General features: G+C 40.4%; 1 protein-coding gene across 13 annotated transcripts in view; it reads left to right on the top strand.

Moving 5' to 3' along the window:
- The window catches only part of SUSD4 (sushi domain containing 4), a 62,593-nt gene extending 41,888 nt beyond the window's left edge, over positions 1-20,705 (top strand). For 7 of the 13 annotated variants that reach the window (XR_011557498.1, XR_011557497.1, XR_011557502.1 and 4 more), the window contains 5 exons: positions 14,393-14,584; positions 15,393-15,537; positions 15,853-16,235; positions 16,400-16,485; positions 19,459-20,705. Coding sequence is in view for 6 of the 13 variants with exons in the window: in XM_070734358.1 (XP_070590459.1) it covers positions 14,393-14,584; positions 15,393-15,537; positions 15,853-16,235; positions 19,459-19,487 (749 nt within the window). In the remaining 7 variants the exon portion in view is untranslated. The remainder of the gene's footprint in view (positions 1-14,392; positions 14,585-15,392; positions 15,538-15,852; positions 16,236-16,399; positions 16,486-19,458) is intronic. The other 6 variants (XM_070734358.1, XM_070734361.1, XM_070734357.1 and 3 more) reach the window with 1 other exon arrangement.
- The last annotated feature ends 608 nt before the right edge of the window (positions 20,706-21,313 follow it).

A 21,313-nucleotide genomic window follows, 5' to 3' on the forward strand; every position in this document is an offset into this window, starting at 1 on the left:
TAATCCTTTCTTTGAACAACTAATCCCTCTCCAATATTATTGTTGAAGGGCGCCAAAATTTTGCATATCTCTCTTTTTCTTGTAATCTTACCTTGAGATAAATATCTCCATCTCATTCAGGAAAAGGCATCATTTCTTAAAAATACTTTTTTTTTTAGCACAAAATCCTTCAACCTACCTATATGAAAGGTAGTATGTTTCTTCCCACAAAAAGTTCTACTGCCACTGTGGACTTCACTGTCATGTTTCACTACACTGTAAATTAAATTACAATATACTACACATTTAACCATGTATAGGGATCTCTAATTCTTTATTCCACTGATATTTTTTTTAACATCAGTATGTCTAACGTATAAAAAACAAATATCTATAAAAACTAACAGGTTGTTTTTTAGTTTTAAACAGTTTAACAAATTGTTCTAGTATCTCAGTTGTCTCTGAATCTGAAAATGCTGGTTTCCTGTAATGAACTAGTTCATACAACATGATAAAATAATATCTGGGCTTCCAACAACATGCTGAAACATCAGATAATCTAATCATACTCTAATATGATTTGTAAATCCAGCTATTCTGTCCAAAAGCAACATAGCATTTAAAAAAAAGATTTTAAAACTAACTTGTAATCTCCAAAGGGTGCAACTTGCATGTGGGTTTTGCATTATGATAATGACTTTACATTGTCTTATTTTGTTTTTGTTACAATTTCTATTATTCACAGTGGATCACAACACAGTGGATCACATTTTTATGCTTTAGGATGTATTTCTATTTGCTTTGCTATGATAGATTGAATATAATTCCGTGGCCAGAAAACATTAGTATTTAATTTCTTTATTAAAATAGTGTACAATGCATTACATATTTTTATATTTGATACCAAATGTTTGATATGACATGGTATCACCTTAATTTTTTTAAAACTCCCAGTAAATTTCCAATGTATCTTATCATATTTAGGCCAATATTGCTAAAACAAAACTTTTTCCTTGCCTATCTGATTTATTTTTCCTCTGTTCTATTTAAATCAGTGGTTCCCAACCTCTTTTTGGCCATGCCCCACCTAAACATCTCTAAAATCCTGATGCCCCCTCCCCCCATTACGTATAATTCTTACTATGCAAAAAGTGAACTTTTACTTATGTGGAGGAAGCCAATTGCCCCCGTTAAAATTTGTTCCCTATGGGGCATGGTAACCACTGGTTTAGATTAATATAGATCCGAGTCAACTATGTAGAATTGTTTCTCTCTTTTTCTTAATATTGTTTTTGGGGGCCTAATAATCATGGTCCCTAATGTATTGGGTATTTATGGATATCTAGAGATGGCATTACTTTAGCTTAAACTTTTCTTTTTAGTGCAATTAATCTCTGTGATAGAAAATCTTTTCATTTTGCTTGCTGTTAAATCAAAGCACTGGGAAGACTTAACAGTTAATTATGTTAGATTTCTGCAACCAGCAGAATAAATATGTAAAAATAACAGGGGAGAAATGGCTGGAGACTATTGCTAGAGTGATAAAATGCCCATTAATCAGCTGTAATTAATTTCTATGATTTGCTTATTGAAAAAGATCTGTTTGACCAATACCAACAATTGCAGTATTTCCCATTTTACTGTGTTAATTTAAACCAAACAAGAAAAGTGTTGACTTCCTGATGAAAATTCTAGTATTCTAGTAGTCCCTTAGGTTCTTGCTTGAAAAGCTTTCTGTGTGAATTATATGCTCTAATTTTACAATGTATACAGTATTATAATTTATAAAGTCTTAACAGTAAAAATGCAAAGAAAGCCACGCTTTAATGTACTATACGTGGGAGAGTATTGCCCATTGCAATCAACTCTTTTTGAAGATTTGTTTAGTGTCTGATTTTACTCTTTCAGGAGGAGGGGTAGAATTACTATTGAAATGCATTATTTATGTGAGTAGGTAGAAGGGGAGAAATTTCTGAATTGTGATCTTTATGAAAAATATACTGTTGTGAATTGGTGCATGCATTATTTATATTTGTGCAGTGTAAGAGAGCCATGAAATAAGCATAGCAGTCTACAGGGAGAACAAGGGACAAGATTCCTCCTTCCTGGAGTTTTAACAAACCTAAAATTGGAGATTTGACATCTGGCAGTTGAATAATTGATTTTTGCAAGTTAGCCTATTGAAATAGATTCTAGTAATAGAAATTCAGTCTAGAAGGTTTGTTACATTCCATTCATTTTCTTTAAATGACAGCCATTTGAATTTGCTTTCATCGTACATTGGAAGTGGCAGGTATAATAGGCAACACAACTTGCTTAATTTCTAAGCGGACAAGTAGTAGACATCAATTTGACCATATCTAAAATGTATCATTATCTTTCTTCCCCATTGTATAATTCAAGATATAAAAAACTGCACATTAAAGATATTAAAAATGTTATGCCCATAATATTGAGGATTTCATTTTACCTCAAATTTGGAGTGTTGATTTTGAAGTGGCATGTTCACGCCCATTTCCCTGACAACATTTCTGCCTCTATAGAGTCTGAATATAATCACTACAGTCTAGGTCAAGCCTTGCAGCTTTCTCCATTTTTTACATTTTTGATACTGTAACTGCAGTAATCTGTTTTGTTTAGTACAGTTTCACATACTGTATCAGAGAATGGATCTAGATTTATTGTCTTAATCTAATACGGCTAGTCAAAGTCTTATTTCCAGTGTTGTTAGCACTTTGGATAGCATTTTAGCCACTCACCCTGGCACATTACTACTGCCTGTGCTAGGTCAGCTCTGCTTATTTTCTTTCTTTCTTTCTTTCTTTTGTCCAATACACAATGAGGGTTTTAGTGTGTGTGTGTGTGTGTGTGTGTGTATACACAGGGTATGGCTAGCTGATGAGGCCAAAATAAGGCCGAAATAGATCTATCCTAGTCTCCCTTAATTTTCAAATTCAGCAAAAAAACCATGTGACATATATATATATATATATATATATATATATATATATATATATATATATACAGTGATCCCCCGCTCGTTGCGAGGGTTCCGTTCCAGGAACCCCCGCAACGAGCGGGTTTTCGCGAAGTAGCGCTGCGGAAGTACAAACACCATCTGCGCATGTGCAGATGGTATTTTTACTTCCGCAGCGCTAGCGAGGAGCCGAAGATTGAGGACTCAGCTCGGAAGCTGCACGGGTGTTTTAAAAGGTCTCCGCCGGCATGGGGGGCTTCTTAGCACCCCCCCCAAACCCGAGTTGGGGGTTCGGGAGGTGGTAGGAAGCCCCCCATGCCGGCGGAGACCTTTTAAAACACCCGTGCAGCTTCCGAGCTGAGTCCTCAAGCCAAGCGCAGAAGTTAGCCTTGAATCCCTTTGAATCCCGCCGCTTCTGCTGGATACGGGCGATGGGGGGGCGAGCTGCCACAGCCCCTGGCTTCCGCGCTGCTCGTCCCACCCACCGCCCGTATCCAGCAGAAGCTGCTGGATTCAAAGTGCTGCTGGGAGCCGCAGGCGAAAGGAGCTCGGGCATCGGAGCGCGGCGCCAGGCATTGTTCTCCGGACCCCGCCCGCTCAGCCCCGCGGCGGCCCTTTCCCTCTCCAGGCTGCGGGCGGGGTCCGGAGAACAATGCCCGAGCTCCTTTCGCCTGCGGCTCCCAGCCCACCGCCTGTCTCCTGCTGCCCGGTTTAGCCAGGACACGAGCGGCGAAATGACTTGGAGGAATGTGAAGCTGAAACCATTCCTCCAAGTCATTTCGCCGCTCGTGTCCTGGCTAAACCGGGCAGCAGGAGACAGGCTTTGAGTTTTGGCTGCGGGGGGAGAAGTAGGACTTTCCTAACTCCCTCGCCCCGCAGCCAAAACTCAAAGCCTGTCTCCAACGCGCGCTACGATCTTCCGGGCGAGCCAGGCTCAGCGGATCAAGGCAGCCGCTTGGGCCGAGAGGAGCCGGCCTTGATCCGCTGAGCCTGGCTGGCCCGGAAGATCGTAGCGCGCGTTGGCTGCACCGGCGGCGAAATCGCTCGCCGCTGCAGCCAACGCGCGCTACGATCTTCCGGGCGAGCCAGGCTCAGTGACGGAAGGCAGCCGCTTGGGCCGAGAGGAGCCGGCCTTGATCCGCTGAGCCTGGCTGGCCCGGAAGATCGTAGCGCGCGTTGGCGGATCAAGGCCGGCTCCTCTCGGCCCAAGCGGCTGCCTTCCGTCACCTGATTGCTCTTCGCCGGCGGGATGCAAAGTGCTGGGGTGGGGGAGTGTCCTGACAGCCCCCCCACCCCAATGCTTCACCTCCCGCCGGGCAAGAGCGCTCGGGTGGCAGCTTCTTCTAGATACGGGCAATGGGCGGAACAGAGAAGCGGGGAGAATCAGGAGGCTCCTTTGGCAGCTGGGGGCTGCCCTGCTTTGTTGTTTTGGCTGCAGCGGGTGACAGGCAGCCTCCAGCCGCCAAAGGAACCTCCTGATTCTCCCCGCTTCTCTGTCCCGCCCATCGCCCGTATCTAGAAGAAGTTGCCACCCGAGCGCTCTTGCCCGGCGGGAGGCGAAGCATATGGGTGGGGGGGCTGTCAGGACACCCTCCCACCCCAGCACTTTGAATCCCGCCGGCAAAGAGCAATAAGGCAGCAGCTTCTGCCGGACACGGGCAATGGGCGGGACAGAGAAGCGGGAAGAATCAGGAGGTTCCTTTGGCGGCTGGAGGCTGCCTGGCACCCGCTGCAGCCAAAACAACAAAGCCAGGCAGCCCCCAGCTGCCAAAGGAGCCTCCTGATTCTCCCCGCTTCTCTGTCCCGCCCATTGCCCATGTCCGGCAGAAGCTGCCTCCCGTGCCGATGTTCCCCGCCAAGCCCAGTTCGGCTTCCCTGGCTGCTTGGCCGGAGGGGGGGGGGCTCGGCCAAAAGGGGCTGGAGACGCAGCGATTTGCCTCCCGCCCCTCGCCCCTGTGCCACCGGCACGTCATCTTCCCTCCCAGACAAAAAGGCCGGCCTTTGGGGATGAAGGGGTGTGTTCAGCTCTGCGTCTCCAGCTCCTTTCGGCCAAGCCCCCCCCCCGGCCAAGCAGCCAGGGAATCCGAGCCAGGCTTGGCAGGGAACATCGGCACGGGAGGCAGGAGACGATCGGGCGACCGGAGCAGCAGCCAGGGAAGCCGAGCCGCGTATGGTGGTGACGGCGGCCGTCTCCTGCCTCCCGCGCGGATGTTCCCCGCCACGCCCGGCTCGGCTTTCCTGGCTGCTTGGCCGGGAGCTGGATGCTGGTGGTGGCGGAGGAAGGCGAATGCGGCTTGGAAGCTGGGAGGGGGGCAGAATATGGGAGGAGAGAGGCTTGCAATAGAGGGTGGAGGAAGCGGCCATGGGAGGGCGAGCTGCCTCAGGGAGGAGGATCGGGCGGGACCAGGTGGGGGCTGGAATTTCTCCGCCAGGGCGAAGGGCGGGCGAGCGGGTGCTGGGGAGGGCTTCTCGCCCTCCCGACAGCAAGAGGGGGGAGCGAACGGCGTGGGCAGGCGAAGGGCGGGCGAGCGGCAGCGAGGAGTTTGCGTGGGCGGTGGGGAAACTCCTCGCTGACGCCAGCAAGAGGGGGAAGACCCAGGGAAGCCGCTGCCATCTACGCATGCGTGCCCGGCACGCATGCGTAGATGGTATTTTGACTTCCGGGTTGAAAAATAGCGAAGTACCCTGTTCGCAATGGTTGGGGACGCAATAAACGGGGGATCACTGTATATATATATATATATATATATCAAGAATAGTCCTAAAAATGCGAGTTCCAGGTATATGTGTGAATGATGAGGCAGCAGCCATCTCGATCACCGGAACCTAAAAACTTTAATAAAACAACTTAGCTTTCGTTAGCGTGCTGCTAACTTCGTCAGAGTTTTAAAATGCCGTGGGAGACAAACACATTTATAAAGCATTACTCAGTCTGCTCATAGCCCGCGTCACTGGGCCACACCCTTCCCTCCCCTCTGCAGCAAGCCTAATTGTAGGCTTAATCATGCTGGTTAAAGGGGGAACTACCGCTTTTACTCGTGTCTGTTGCTTATTTCCCTCCCCAAGGGAGGAGGTGGAGTTACGAGGCAATGCTTTAGAGGTATTTGATATTACTTCCTTCCACCCATTACCGTTGTTACTTTCTATGGTGGTGCATGTCTGCTCTTGCAATTTTTTTGCCCATGCCCTCGTCCTAGGTCTGCACTGTTCTAATCCCCCCTTGTCCCCTGCGTTAAACCTGCATTGTGCCCCTCCCCCTCTACCTCCGTGTTGCTCCAGTATGTTCCCTTGTTTCCCACTAGGGGTTGCTCCACCCTCATTTAGCTGGTTTCTATGCCTGACCTGGAGAATTCTGTTAGGGGCTTTATCCAATCCTAATGACCTATCTCCTTTAAGTCGTTGTTGGTGCCTTAAAGCCTGGTATGCTGATGGCATATCAATATGTCTATTTAAAGAATTTTCGTTGGAGAACCAGGCTTCTTTTAGGAGGCGACCTCCCTTGGTTTCATCTCGCGCCAGAATCTCAGTTCCCTGGAAATCAAAGCCATGATCCTGCTCCTCCATGTGTGTCCAAATCTGGGAGCGTTGTTCCTGACGTCGGACCGCCAATTTGTGTTCGTGTATACGAGTTCTCAATCTTTTAGCCGTTTCACCCACATAGTGGTGCGCACAATTATTGCAGTTTATACGGTAAATTACTGAGGAGGACTCCTCCTTCACTAAGGTTTCCTTCGGGCGCATTACTGATTTTCTCAAAGTTTGATCCGGCCTGTGCGCTACTTTGACCCCATGGGGTGCCAGTATGCGTGCGGCTGTTTCGGATACCCCTTGTATGTACGGGAGTACCCTCCACGCTGATGTTTCGTTTGCGCTTTCAGTAGGTTGTCGGGGTCTGGGTGTGGTGCACCGTTGAATAAAAGCTCTCGAGTAGCCATGACGTATAAAAGTTTGGTAAAGATACGCTCGTTCTTTTTGTTTGGCTGCCCGTGTGCTACAGTGAGTATTGATTCTGTTAAATAGTGTCCGTATACAGCTGACTTTATGTGCGTTGGGGTGATTGCTTTCGTTGTGTAACATGCGGTCCGTGCTGGTGGTCTTCCGGTATACCTCCGTGTCGATGCTTCCATCTGGGTTCCGGTTGATCTGTACATCCAGAAAGGCCAGTTTACCATTGGCCTCCTCCTCCATCGTGAACTGAATATCCGGATATATGGAGTTGAGAATTCCCATGAACCTAATTTTATCACGTTGTTTAATGATGGTAAACGTGTCATCGACATAGCGTGTCCAGAACTTGGGTTTGTATATTTCCATGGCTTCTCTTTCCAATTGCTGGAGAACTGCTTCTGCAATCACGCCCGAAATTGGGGATCCCATCGGTGTGCCCTTTACTTGTTCGTATATCTGGCCGTTGAATGTAAAGTATGTTTTTAGGCAGAATTTCAATAACTGGATGAGGTCATCCGTGCTGGGGGCCTTACAATGTCTTGGTTCTGTTGTTGCCAATAAATTGTTAATAGTTTGAATTGCTAGATCCTGGGGGATAGATGTAAATAGTGAAATAACGTCAAATGATACCATTACCTCATCTTCCTCCACCACCACCCCTTTAAGCTGTTCTAAAAAGTCTGTAGCCGAACATACGGTGGTGGTGGTCCCTTCAATCAGACATTGTATTTGGCCATGTAGCCATTTGGCCAAACCAAATGTAGGGGTACCACGGAGAGAAACAATGGGGCGTAAGGGTACCTCCGCCTTATGAATTTTGGGTAAGCCATAGAATCGTGCCACAACCTTCTTAATGACAGGAGTGCTTACCAACCTCTTGATAAAGACCCCATGGTATCATTCAAAAACCAAATTAATAAAATGATGGACAAACTTAAGAGACAAGGCAAATTGGATGAGGAAGTGATAAGAAGGATCCGTCCGAAAGATTCAGCCATGGCACGATTCTATGGCTTACCCAAAATTCATAAGGCGGAGGTACCCTTACGCCCCATTGTTTCTCTCCGTGGTACCCCTACATTTGGTTTGGCCAAATGGCTACATGGCCAAACACAATGTCTGATTGAAGGGACCACCACCACCGTATGTTCGGCTACAGACTTTTTAGAACAGCTTAAAGGGGTGGTGGTGGAGGAAGATGAGGTAATGGTATCATTTGACGTTATTTCACTATTTACATCTATCCCCCAGGATCTAGCAATTCAAACTATTAACAATTTATTGGCAACAACAGAACCAAGACATTGTAAGGCCCCCAGCACGGATGACCTCATCCAGTTATTGAAATTCTGCCTAAAAACATACTTTACATTCAACGGCCAGATATACGAACAAGTAAAGGGCACACCGATGGGATCCCCAATTTCGGGCGTGATTGCAGAAGCAGTTCTCCAGCAATTGGAAAGAGAAGCCATGGAAATATACAAACCCAAGTTCTGGACACGCTATGTCGATGACACGTTTACCATCATTAAACAACGTGATAAAATTAGGTTCATGGGAATTCTCAACTCCATATATCCGGATATTCAGTTCACGATGGAGGAGGAGGCCAATGGTAAACTGGCCTTTCTGGATGTACAGATCAACCGGAACCCAGATGGAAGCATCGACACGGAGGTATACCGGAAGACCACCAGCACGGACCGCATGTTACACAACGAAAGCAATCACCCCAACGCACATAAAGTCAGCTGTATACGGACATTATTTAACAGAATCAATACTCACTGTAGCACACGGGCAGCCAAACAAAAAGAACGAGCGTATCTTTACCAAACTTTTATACGTCATGGCTACTCGAGAGCTTTTATTCAACGGTGCACCACACCCAGACCCCGACAACCTACTGAAAGCGCAAACGAAACATCAGCGTGGAGGGTACTCCCGTACATACAAGGGGTATCCGAAACAGCCGCACGCATACTGGCACCCCATGGGGTCAAAGTAGCGCACAGGCCGGATCAAACTTTGAGAAAATCAGTAATGCGCCCGAAGGAAACCTTAGTGAAGGAGGAGTCCTCCTCAGTAATTTACCGTATAAACTGCAATAATTGTGCGCACCACTATGTGGGTGAAACGGCTAAAAGATTGAGAACTCGTATACACGAACACAAATTGGCGGTCCGACGTCAGGAACAACGCTCCCAGATTTGGACACACATGGAGGAGCAGGATCATGGCTTTGATTTCCAGGGAACTGAGATTCTGGCGCGAGATGAAACCAAGGGAGGTCGCCTCCTAAAAGAAGCCTGGTTCTCCAACGAAAATTCTTTAAATAGACATATTGATATGCCATCAGCATACCAGGCTTTAAGGCACCAACAACGACTTAAAGGAGATAGGTCATTAGGATTGGATAAAGCCCCTAACAGAATTCTCCAGGTCAGGCATAGAAACCAGCTAAATGAGGGTGGAGCAACCCCTAGTGGGAAACAAGGGAACATACTGGAGCAACACGGAGGTAGAGGGGGAGGGGCACAATGCAGGTTTAACGCAGGGGACAAGGGGGGATTAGAACAGTGCAGACCTAGGACGAGGGCATGGGCAAAAAAATTGCAAGAGCAGACATGCACCACCATAGAAAGTAACAACGGTAATGGGTGGAAGGAAGTAATATCAAATACCTCTAAAGCATTGCCTCGTAACTCCACCTCCTCCCTTGGGGAGGGAAATAAGCAACAGACACGAGGTAGTTCCCCCTTTAACCAGCATGATTAAGCCTACAATTAGGCTTGCTGCAGAGGGGAGGGAAGGGTGTGGCCCAGTGACGCGGGCTATGAGCAGACTGAGTAATGCTTTATAAATGTGTTTGTCTCCCACGGCATTTTAAAACTCTGACGAAGTTAGCACCATCTTCAGGCTGGAGTTCCAATCTCTGTGTTGTTGTAAATGGAATATTAGCAAACTGACATTTCTTTCTAGTATGTAGTGTGGGGGTGGAGATTTGCTTTGAATGTAGCAAATAGATTGGGTGACTATGCTTCAGTGATCTGATTGGTTGGTGCAATCATAGTTGTTAGAAGGAATGACATGAAGATTTTATGAAGTTTTTTGTTTAAGGCTGATTTCCAAATATAAAATTCTAAAATCATAATAATTAGAAGGATTGACATGTTGATTATTATGAAGTGTTTATTTTGTTTAAGGCTGGTTTCCAAATCTCTGGCAGGCGGGAGGTATCATCCCTTTTATTTAAACAAAGGGGTCTTTTTTCAATTTCGATAGCTTCTAGAGAGATTCTTTTATATAAATTCTCTGTTTTGTGGAGTAATTTAGTTTTTTCAAAGTCAATTTCGTGCCCTGTTTTTTTAATGTGCTGGACAAGGGAGGAGGTCTTTTCTTGTTTTTTGACTGCATTCACATGTTCTGCTATGCGTTGGCTCACTCTTCGGTTAGTTTGTCCAATGTATGTGGCTGCACATGTTTTGCAAGGGATTTCATAGATTCCTTGGTATTCCAATTGGATTTTATCTTTGGGGCTCCTTAGAATATTAGATATTTTTTGGTTAGTGCAAAATGAGGTTTTGATGTTATGTTTGTGCAGGATTTTACTAATTTTATCCGTGGTGCCTTTGATGTAAGGAAGGATGGTGGTGCCATTGTCCTGTTCTTGATCTTGTTTTTTGGGGGGTGTCTCTTTATTGATTAGGTTTGTTATTGTTTTCTCTTTGAATCCATTAGAAATTAGTACATCTTTGAGTTTGTTCAATTCAGTTTTTAAGTGCTCATGGTCAGCTAAGCGTTTGGTTCTGGTGATGAGAGTTTTGGCCACTGAGGTGATTTGTGCGGGGTGGTGGTGTGAGTGTGCATTTAGATAACGGTTGGTATGGGTTTTCTTTTGGTAGATAGTATGTCCTAGGCTGCCATTGGGTTTTTTATAGACCAGTACATCTAGAAAGGGAAGTTGATCATTGATTTCTGTTTCCATAGTAAACTGTATTTTGGGGTGTAGGCTGTTGAGATGTGTGAGGAAATTGTCTAGTTTTTCTTTACCATGTGGCCAAATTACAAAGGTATCATCAACATATCTCAGCCAAAGTTTGGGTTTGTATTTGGCTTGCTCTAAAGCATTATTTTCGAAATATTCCATATAGAGGTTGGCTATGACAGGTGATAGAGGTGATCCCATGGGGGCTCCCTCTATTTGTTTATATCTTTGTTCATTATAGATGAAGTATGTATTGGTCAGGCAGTGGTTGGTAAGGTCTAGGATATATTTGGGGGGTTTGTGTTTGTCCTGGATAGCTGTCAAGGCTTCTTTAATAGGTATTTGTGTGAACAGGGACACGACATCGAAACTTACAAGTAGGTCATCGGGTTGTAGGTTTTGTTTTTTAATTATTTGTATAAAGTGGAATGAATTTTGAACATATGAGGCAATAGTTTCTGTATATGGTTGAAGGTATTTGGCTAAAAATTTGGCAAGGTTTTGTAGAGGGGAGCCTATAGAACTGACTATTGGTCTGAGAGGTATTCCTTCTTTGTGTATTTTTGGAAGGCCATAGAGTTTTGGACATATGGAAGATTTTTCTCTGGGGATGATTTTTTGCTGGATTTCTTCGCTGATGGGAGAGGCCTTGATTTTAGATTTGGTGGTTTTTTCTAGGTAGGTGGTAGGATCTGTGCTTATATATATATATATATATATCCACACATACTAAAATACATGATGTTTGTTTATGTTTATTTAGATTTGTATGCCACCCCTCTCCGATGAAGGTTATAGAGGAGATACTCATAGTAAAATATATCTAAGAAAGAATAGAAAAGAAGATATATTAATAGAACATATCAATGAAAGAATAGAAGAAGAGATATAGGAATAGAAGAAAGGTATAGGAGATATAGGAAAGCAATAGGACAGGGGACGGAAGGCACTCTAGTGCACTTGTACTCGCCCCTTACTGACCTCTTAGGAATCTGGATAGGTCAACCGTACATAATCTAAGGGTAAAGTGTTGGGGGTTTGAGGATGACACTATGGAGTCCAGTAATGAGTTCCACGCTTTGACAACTCGGTTACTGAAGTCATATTTTTTACAGTCAAGTTTGGAGCAGTTAATATTAAGTTTAAATCTGTTGTGCGCTCTTGTTTTGTTGTGGTTGAAGCTGAAGTAGTCGCCGACAGGCAGGACGTCGCAGCGTTGACTGACAACGCTTTCAAGATTGAAAGGACTGATCTCTTGGTTACTGTACCCATCTGTTGTCCCAACCTCTGCAGCTACCCTATCTCAAAAAGTTTTCTTTTTAGTTTCTTGAGCAATTGTTTTGTCAGCATTTTTGCAACTGTTAGATTTTTCAAGCTTGGCCATTATCTCCTGTATCAATGGATAAATTATTATGCATTTTACTAGATCTTTTCTCTGTGCAAGGGCAAATAATTCTTATTGCCACATTGATGGTGTTTCCAACTTCAAACCAACTTCTCTGCAAAGACACAGTGCTCATTTGGTTGCAGAGTGTCAGGATTGTGGCTTCTTGGCATTATTCAAGTCAGTAAGATCAACTGAAACCGAGTGGCAGATCAGAGGATAGTACAGATTTCAATTTGATTTTGCATTGAACCAGGTAATGATTAGACATTGCTATATTTCAGCACCTCTCGATATCCTGACATCATTAACAATAGACTTAAAGTACCTTCCTATTAGGAAATAATTGAACATAGCAGCAACATTTAGTGCTCATGACTACCAAGTTAATTGATTATCAGGCCTGTCCCCAAATAAGTTGTTGCAAATGAATAGTGAGTTTAATTATAACAATTATCATGAATGCTTCCGGACATCTTCCAACCAAACTGCAATTTACCAATCTCTGCATTTAGATCACCTGCCAACATGAAGAGTCCTCTCTATGGCCTTAATTTATAATGCTATATGATTCAATGTAAAAAGGATGGGGGGGGGGGGGGTTGGCATCACTATTCACCACTGTTGATGCATAGATCACAAAGATAGTAATCAATGCAATTCTACTGAGAATGAATGTGACATCACAATCTGAAACTCCTTCAGACCTGATGTTACCAATTTGTTGTACCTATTGTTGACTATGAATTCTACTCTCCAAGCAGATTTTCATCACAGAATAACCAGTGCACGTACTCAGAACTATTTATGCTGCGAAGAACCTTTTCACCAGATCCAGACATAATTTAATTTTTTAAAACCAACTAAAAGTTATATAGGAGCAATGGTCCTGAAGTGGTTAGAATGCAGCATTGCAGGCTAATTCTGCTTATTGCTGTTTGCCAGCAATTTGGCAGTTTGATTCTCACTGGCTTAAAGGTTGACTCAGTCTTCCATTTATTTATTTATTTTATTGTATCTATATACTGCTCACTCCAAACAGACTCTGAGCGTCTTTCTTCTGAGCGGTAAAATGGGGACCCAGATTGTTGGGAGCAATATGCTGACTTAGTAAACCACTTAGGGTTGTAAAGCACTGTGAAGCGGTATATAAGTGCTATTATTTCAGCAATTTTTACAGTCTTGCATACACTTTATGTGAATTAACTCCTGGTTTCATTCTAAAGGTAGTGTAGCAGGTCTCTGAAGTTTCACTGTTGATCCATAAAAAAGTGAATATGAGATTTTGCCAGCTACTGCTGGCAATTTGTGATTGTGCTAGCTGGAAATATTGAAAATAGTAGAATATTGTGCTGGAGAGACTAGAATAGAGTTGTGTTAATATTGATGATTATTTACTTCATGTTATACTGGTAACAAAGCCACTAACAGAAATCAGTACTCTGTCTTTTCACCAAAGTCTATTTTGTATCTTAGATTTGAGGCACTACAATTTCATTGACTTCAGAGAAATTTGGATTACATTTATTATGTAGTTCTCTAAATAGACATTTAGGGGTTGTTTAAGAATTTTTATTACCATAGTTAACTATTTTGATCTATTGTGTATTAAGAAATTTTAAATTAAATTAAATTGCTTATTTTAGTAAGTGCAGGAATGTTTATTGCAATAAAAGTGATTTTTTTCCCCCCAATCTTTATGCTCCTGCTGAAATGTTACACCATCAGTTGTAGATTCTAGCATATATTTCATTATCTAAATATGAAGCATGCTTAAAGTATTTTATAAAATTATAAGAATGGAATAGAGGAATACTGGGAATATAATTTGTGTAAAGTTCATTTTTGACATTTTAAATAAAACCTGACATTGATGTTTGCATAACAGTGTTTTCAGCACCAGTAATTGTTTCATTATTTTTTATTCATAGCGTTGCAGGTGCCATTGTGCATGTTGATGTGTAATCTATTGGTACCTGTGGCATAAAATTATGGATATGTTTATGTTTTGACTGAGGTAGCATTATGTAGAAATACTGTTACATTCTTATTTCTGTTGGTGCTGGGCATTACTATAATTAACTCACATTTAAAAAAATATTTATGTCCCAAGTTTGTCCGCTACCTCCTATGGTGACTCATGGAGATTATATCTGCCATCCGCGGCCTTGTGAACATTACAACCATGGAACTGTGGTTGAGTTCTATTGTGATCCTGGCTACACTCTCAGTAATGATTACAAATATATCACCTGCCAATACGGGAAATGGTTTCCTTCATATCAAGTATACTGTATGAAAACAGGTAAGAACAAAAGAATCTGGATATTAAATGTTTAAACATTAATTTTTCAACTAAAAGTATGTTTTGAATTGAAACTGCCTCCACAATACTTTATTACTTGTAGCATTTTTCTTTTTTGCTTTCAAAACAGAACTATCCATAGAAAGTGTCCCAATCCAAACTCTGCTCCTTTTGTATGTGCGCAATAGATATAACAATAATGTATGGTTTAGCTCCCATGACCATAATTTTTCTGTTTTGATCTGTAGATATCACTGCTTTCACATGTCATAATTTATTAGATCGGAAATAATTTTGTAAAAGCATAAATAAATGTGAGCAATCATATTTGTTGTGTTTGTAGATCCGTAGCTTAGCTTGTAGGTTGGGTTCTGATTCTTCTTGTGTACAATAAACATAGAAGATTGACGGCAGAAAAAGATCTCATGGTCCATCTAGTCTGCCCTTATACTATTTTCTGTATTTAATCTTAGGAGGGATATATGTTTATCCCAGGCATGTTTAAATTCAGCTACTGTGGATTTACCAACAACGTCTGCTGGACATTTGTTCCAAGCATCTACTATTCTTTCAATAAAATAATATTTTCTCACATTGCTTCTGATCTTTCCCCAAACTAACCTCAGATTGTGTCCCCTTATTCTTGTGTTCACTTTCCTATTAAAACACATCCCTCCTGAACCTTATTTAATCCTTTAACATATTTAAATGTTTCGATCATGTTCCCCCTTTTTCCCTTCTGTCCTCCAGACTATGCAGATAAAAGGCTATTATTATCTAGTGTTTCCTATTACTCTTTGCTTCACAGAACAAGCCTGGCCAAATAACCAGGAAACTCTTTTGCGAACATGGAAGATTGTGGCATTCACTGCTACTAGTGTTCTTCTAATGCTTCTGTTAGTTATTCTTGCCAGAATGTTCCAAACCAAATTTAAGGCACATTTCCTTCCAAGGTTAGTATGGGTTTAATTTTTGCTGATGTACAAAGCAGTTGATGATTCTTACTGATTTGTATTACAATTAACTTGAATAAATGTAATGATCTGCTTTGTTTTCTGAAAACAGTATGATGTATCCTATTAAAGTAGGAGTATTGCACGTTTCAGTGACCAGTAGGTCCCACAGATTCAGCAGGAAGTTTTCCCGAAGTAATCTGGTCCAAATGTCTTAAAATTTTGTTCTTAAAGAACTCTGTTTCTGGCAAAGGATGTTTAGCCATTCTCAACATCATTTTTATATACATACATTCTCTTTTTTCCCTGCTCTAGAGATACTCAAGAGAATTGCAACAATGGCCCAGATTTTGTGGTAGTGGATGGTGTTCCTGTCATGCTTCCGTCTTATGATGAAGCTGTGAGTAGTGGCATCAATGAGTTGGCCTCAGGATGTGCGCCCCCTGCAGGCCAGGGATATGTTTTTCAAGCCGATGATCAGAATCCTCCAGCTTATCCTGGACCAGATGATTTGAACAGGTTGCCAGCTGAATTTGACACCTGTGACAGCATTTCAGGCTCTTCAGAACTTCTCCAGAGTTTATACACATCTTCTGCATGTCAGATGGGAGCTCATCCTGTCTCAGACAGAACTGATGTTATCAACAGCACCACTGAAGAAGTAGCATCAACCAGCCCCAGCATTGATATTGCCGATGGTAATTTTGAATGTTGAACCTTATATAGGATTATTTTAGCATCAGTTTTTTCCATATGGAAAAGCCATGAGATTGTACTTGGGAGAAGCAAATGATCCTCAGAGCTGTGGTCTTTGTTCTAGCTTCTCTCTCTCTCTCTTCCCCACCCCCATTTTTTTTTCTAGTAGAGCTTCTTTACAAGCCCAATTTTCACTGCTGATTCAGCAAGCATATATCTGTCCTTTATTGGCAGGAAATGAACTGGTGGATGGTGGGTATGCTTCATCATCAGTGTTAACTGGAGGACACCAGTTAATTATGCCATTCAGAGTATGAATGTCTGATTGTGTTCCTGAAATACTTTTTATTAATATTGATTTCTGTCTGTTATAAGGTGCAGTTCTGATTCATCTCAAAAAATTAGGACAAGCAAAGCGAGTATTATCGTTCATGATCAATACAATGCATCAATGAAATCTATTGTTGTTAAATGTTTTTGTTGTGACAGAGAATATTTGTTAGAGATTCTGTTTAGCTAGTTTTCATAGATAGTTATTTATTCATAGAATCAATAAATAATTAGGGAACTTAAAAATTTATCTAGGTGTAGAATATAAAGATAGCCATTTCTTTTCTGAAAGAAGGGTTGACAGTTAATTTTTGTTACAGTCCATAATCGTTCATTTTCATGTAACAAGGAATTTAAAGCAATGATAATTTTTTAACTATCTGGAATCTAGCAATCTATTTTCTCTGTGCACAAAGACATCCCTCCCATGTTTAATCTCTCCCCACTGTGTCTGTCCCTCAATTATCTTCAGCCAATGACAATAGTGATGGAACCAATTGATTGATGATTAATTACATGCTATCAATAACAAGAGTTGAAAGGGACCTTCGAGGTATCCAAGTCCAATTCCCAATTGTACAATACTATACTTATTGTACAGTCATTCTGATTTTTAAATAATTTGATCAAGTAGTGGTTGACATATATAACAATCACATAGATTTTCTCCATGATGAGATGGAATCTATATCTGCTGTCTTATTAAATAATATTGTATTTAGGATAATATTAATATTGTCTTTAAGACTCCATTTCTTGGAGAAGGGTTTTTAAATCTCATCAAGAGATCAGAACAAAATGGAATGTCCAATTTTTCCCCAACTCAGGATAGAATTTCAGGAGAAAAAGATTTAAAACCCACTTGAATTAAAAATGTTTCAAACTTTGAAATTTTTCAGATTCTTCGTAAACAGTTAGATAAATTATTTTCCAGAAAAGTGTTGCATTTTTATAAAAAATGGATGTAGTATAAGGTGTGGGTGAGGTTTTTACCCCCTTAAGATACTTAGGATCATTTGGGGATTACATGAGCAGAAAACCAGGGCTGCAGTCACCTATATCACTTCCCCCTTGAGGATGTCTATAGAATTTAGATGAGATCCTTGGTGCTCTCTGAACATAATCGTTTTCTTGCAAACATTTCATTACCCAAATATTAATATCACTGCTAGGGTACAAGATAGCCCAAGAAAGTGGGTGAAAAATGATGTGGCTAATTATCATGGCAGCATACCTCAGATTAAACAACAGAATAACAGAGTTGGAAAGGGACCTTGGAGGTCTTTTAGTCCAACCCCCTGCTCAGGCAGGAAAGTTTATACCATTTTAAGCAAATGGTTGTCCAGTCTCTTCTTTAAAACCTCCAGTTTTGGAGCACCCACAACTTCTGGAGGCAAGTTGTTCCACTGATTAACAAATAATAGCACACCACAGAAAACGTCAAGGCAAAAACACTGATGATATTATTATTATTATTATTATTATTATTATTATTATTATTATTATTTTATTATTATTTATTAGATTTGTATGCCGCTCCTCTCCGTAGACTAGTTATCTAGTTATCTAGTTGGACAATGAAAATCTGCCAGAAAACAAGCTCAAAGAGTACCAAAATCTGCCAGAAACTAAGCTCAAAGAACAACATGCACCTCATCTAAATTCCATAGATGTACTCAAGGAGGAAATGATCAACCCATAGTATGTTTGTAATTTATTATAAGTGAAACAGTGAAATTTTGCAAAACCTACCATTCCAGAAATTGAGTGTTTCCAGGATATTTTATTTTTGTAAATCGAACTTCTCCAGCCATTCCAGGAATAGTGTGGAAGTTTTGGAAAGTAAATCTTACAAATCGTTAGTTAATAATTCACAGTGTGTTCCAGTTGAAACATGTATATGAAGAGAATAGCACACAACATTCAATTCCTGAAACTAGAGGACTTGGGGCGGCTTATATTCTCTTTTGTTAATTTGCTTATTTATTTATTTGTATTCAGCCTTTATTATTTTTACAAACAGCAACATGAACAAAGACTTATACCGGTAATTAACTCTAAAAGCCCTAACACAGTTTAATCTTTAAATCCCTCATGTTCTGGAACAAAGCAGAATGCAGCAAAATTAAGTGGTCAGTATAGTGATATAATGATTCAATTAACATTCATATACTGCCTTGTATAATGACCATTCTCACTTATAAAATTTATAATACTTTCCAATTTGGCAGCATGCATTCTTATGACAGTGTATGGCAGTGACAAAAAGTAGCTTTATAGCCAGTCCTCACATTTATGACATTCGAAGGTATGAAACTGAAATAAGATCATACGCACAGTCAAACTTTTTTCTTAATGATTGAATTGTGGTCACTAAATGCAGGCTATCTGTATGCCAAATGTAAGCTATAAAATTGAAACCTCTGGTCAGAAATGCTTCTGACTACAACCTAATCGGGTTCTAAGGGGGGGGGGGATCACTTTTTTTTGGTGGTCAATTTCCCTTCTGCACCATTTTTTTAATAGGTGCCAAATTTCAAAAATTAGGTTCAAATCTGTTTGTGACCAAAGTTACAGAATGAATTATGGTTGTGACCAGAGGTTCTACTGTATGAGAATTCATCCACCATAAAAAGTGTTAGCCAGAAAACTGCTTCATCGCACAGCCTTTTATAAAGTGCCTTGAATAAATTGAACTGATTCTATGAAGTTACAGATTCTGATTATACAAGTAGCAGAGAATAAATACAAAAGATTACCTGAATTCCTGTATAACTGAATTATCTTAAGAACTGGCATAATCATTGCTGATATGTTATAACACAATAAAATTGCAGGACATTCCATATGACAGTTCACAATTAAAGCCCATTAATTCTTTCTTTTATTTTCTAGAAATTCCATTGATGGATGAAGACCCTTAATCTGCACAAATTTTTCTCATATCTTGTTGGGGAAGGGAGAAAAATTACATATGTATACATACATATCTATATTATCTATATGAATCTATATATAAAGACTGATTACAAATGGAGGCAAGGATATTTTCTGTTTTTATAAATCTTCCTCATTATAATGTCATCAGGTTTTGTGCGCACATTTTAAACAACTTTGGGGTTGAGAGCATCAGCTATTCAACAGCAGCTTTACAAAATGAATCCTGAGGATTTGATGAGACTAAACATTACAGGAGAATTACATGTTTGTGGAATAGTGACAAGTGTATCTGCATCGCAGGAAGTTTTAACAGATGTTTTAAAACACCAATGAAGAGTAGACAAAGGTACAAGTGCAAGTCATAATAGGAGTATTTCAGATAATGTAAATTCTATTTATTCAAAGCTGCTTCATATTTATGATGGATCATAATTTACAAATTTAATTTATTGAGGGGAAAATAAATGGTTGAAATTAAAATCAAAGAGGGTCACTTCTAAATTTCTTCATGAAATCCAAGGTGGAAACTTTTTACTGCAAGCAAATGAAACACTTGGACCCAAGGAAAAACTTAATCATTGGGGGTGGAAATTCATTGGAAGGAACCTGAACATTATATTGAAATTAAGCAAAAGGACTTTAGATTATACTATAAAGAACACAATATGTCAGGCAAATGATGAAATATTGATATTTCCTAATTATTCCATTAGGGACTTGGGGAAAGGAGGCATTAAAATACTTCATTGAACATGGGAACATACAAAAATACAAATATTTTTATTCAAAAAAGCAAATGTTGGAAAATCTTTAGCTCCAGATATGTAGTAAGAGATGTGTTCAGTAGCATCTTCTAAGAGACATAGAATGGATATTGTCGTAAAATAAAAATAAAACTAAGTTGAATATGAACTGTTTGAGTGCTTTAGGACTGAATATCACAGAAGAAAATGCTATTAGTTGGGTGACACTTATCAGGAAGTGATTGCATATACAGGTAACTTTTGTATATATATAAATTTTCATTATATATTTTTCTATTGTATAGTCATTTGGATTGTATAAAGAATAGCATTGCTATGGAGTAAAGATATGACTGAATTTTTAAAAGAATGAGCTATCAATTGGTAATTATAGCTGAAAGTAATTTCATTTCATTTCATTTAAAGATGTGGGTAAAATAAATAAAATACTTAAGAAAACAGACTTTAAAAGATTGCTTTTTTATATAAGATTGCCTATAAACATCACACGTTTTAGCCTTACAATACTGCTGAACAGAGAATTAGAAGCTTCTGTTGTGAGAAGGTAGCTAAAGTGTTTATACAACTGAAATTTAAGCCACATTTAGCATGTGATAGGACAACAACATTAAGCAAACATTTGGAGGTTAAAAAGCAGCTTTAAGTATCCTAGGATACTCAGAAGGTTGGTTGATTTTTGTGCCATCAAAAATATATATCTCTACTACCCACCTGCTTTTAGACAGAAAGAAAGTCAAATGATCATTTCAGCCACTGAACTTGGGCTTCCTGATTCCAAATCTAGATATTTATATTATTTTCAGGGTAAATTTCCTGTTGGATTCAGTAAATGTCAAATTTGAAGCCACACAAATTTTCTTGATTTTGTTTTTACCTCTTATCATGCATCCCTTGGTCATAATTTTTCTTTCATTCTATAACATTAAAAATAACATGCTTTGTTTGTTTATTTGTTTAATTTATTTATTTATTTATTTATTTATTTGTGATGGTGAAATATGGGTATGCATTGGAAGGCCCATAACCACTCGCGCAGCTGCAATTTG

This window comes from Erythrolamprus reginae, chromosome 1, assembly GCF_031021105.1.
Source record: "Erythrolamprus reginae isolate rEryReg1 chromosome 1, rEryReg1.hap1, whole genome shotgun sequence".
Taxonomy (NCBI): Eukaryota; Metazoa; Chordata; class Lepidosauria; order Squamata; family Dipsadidae; genus Erythrolamprus; species Erythrolamprus reginae.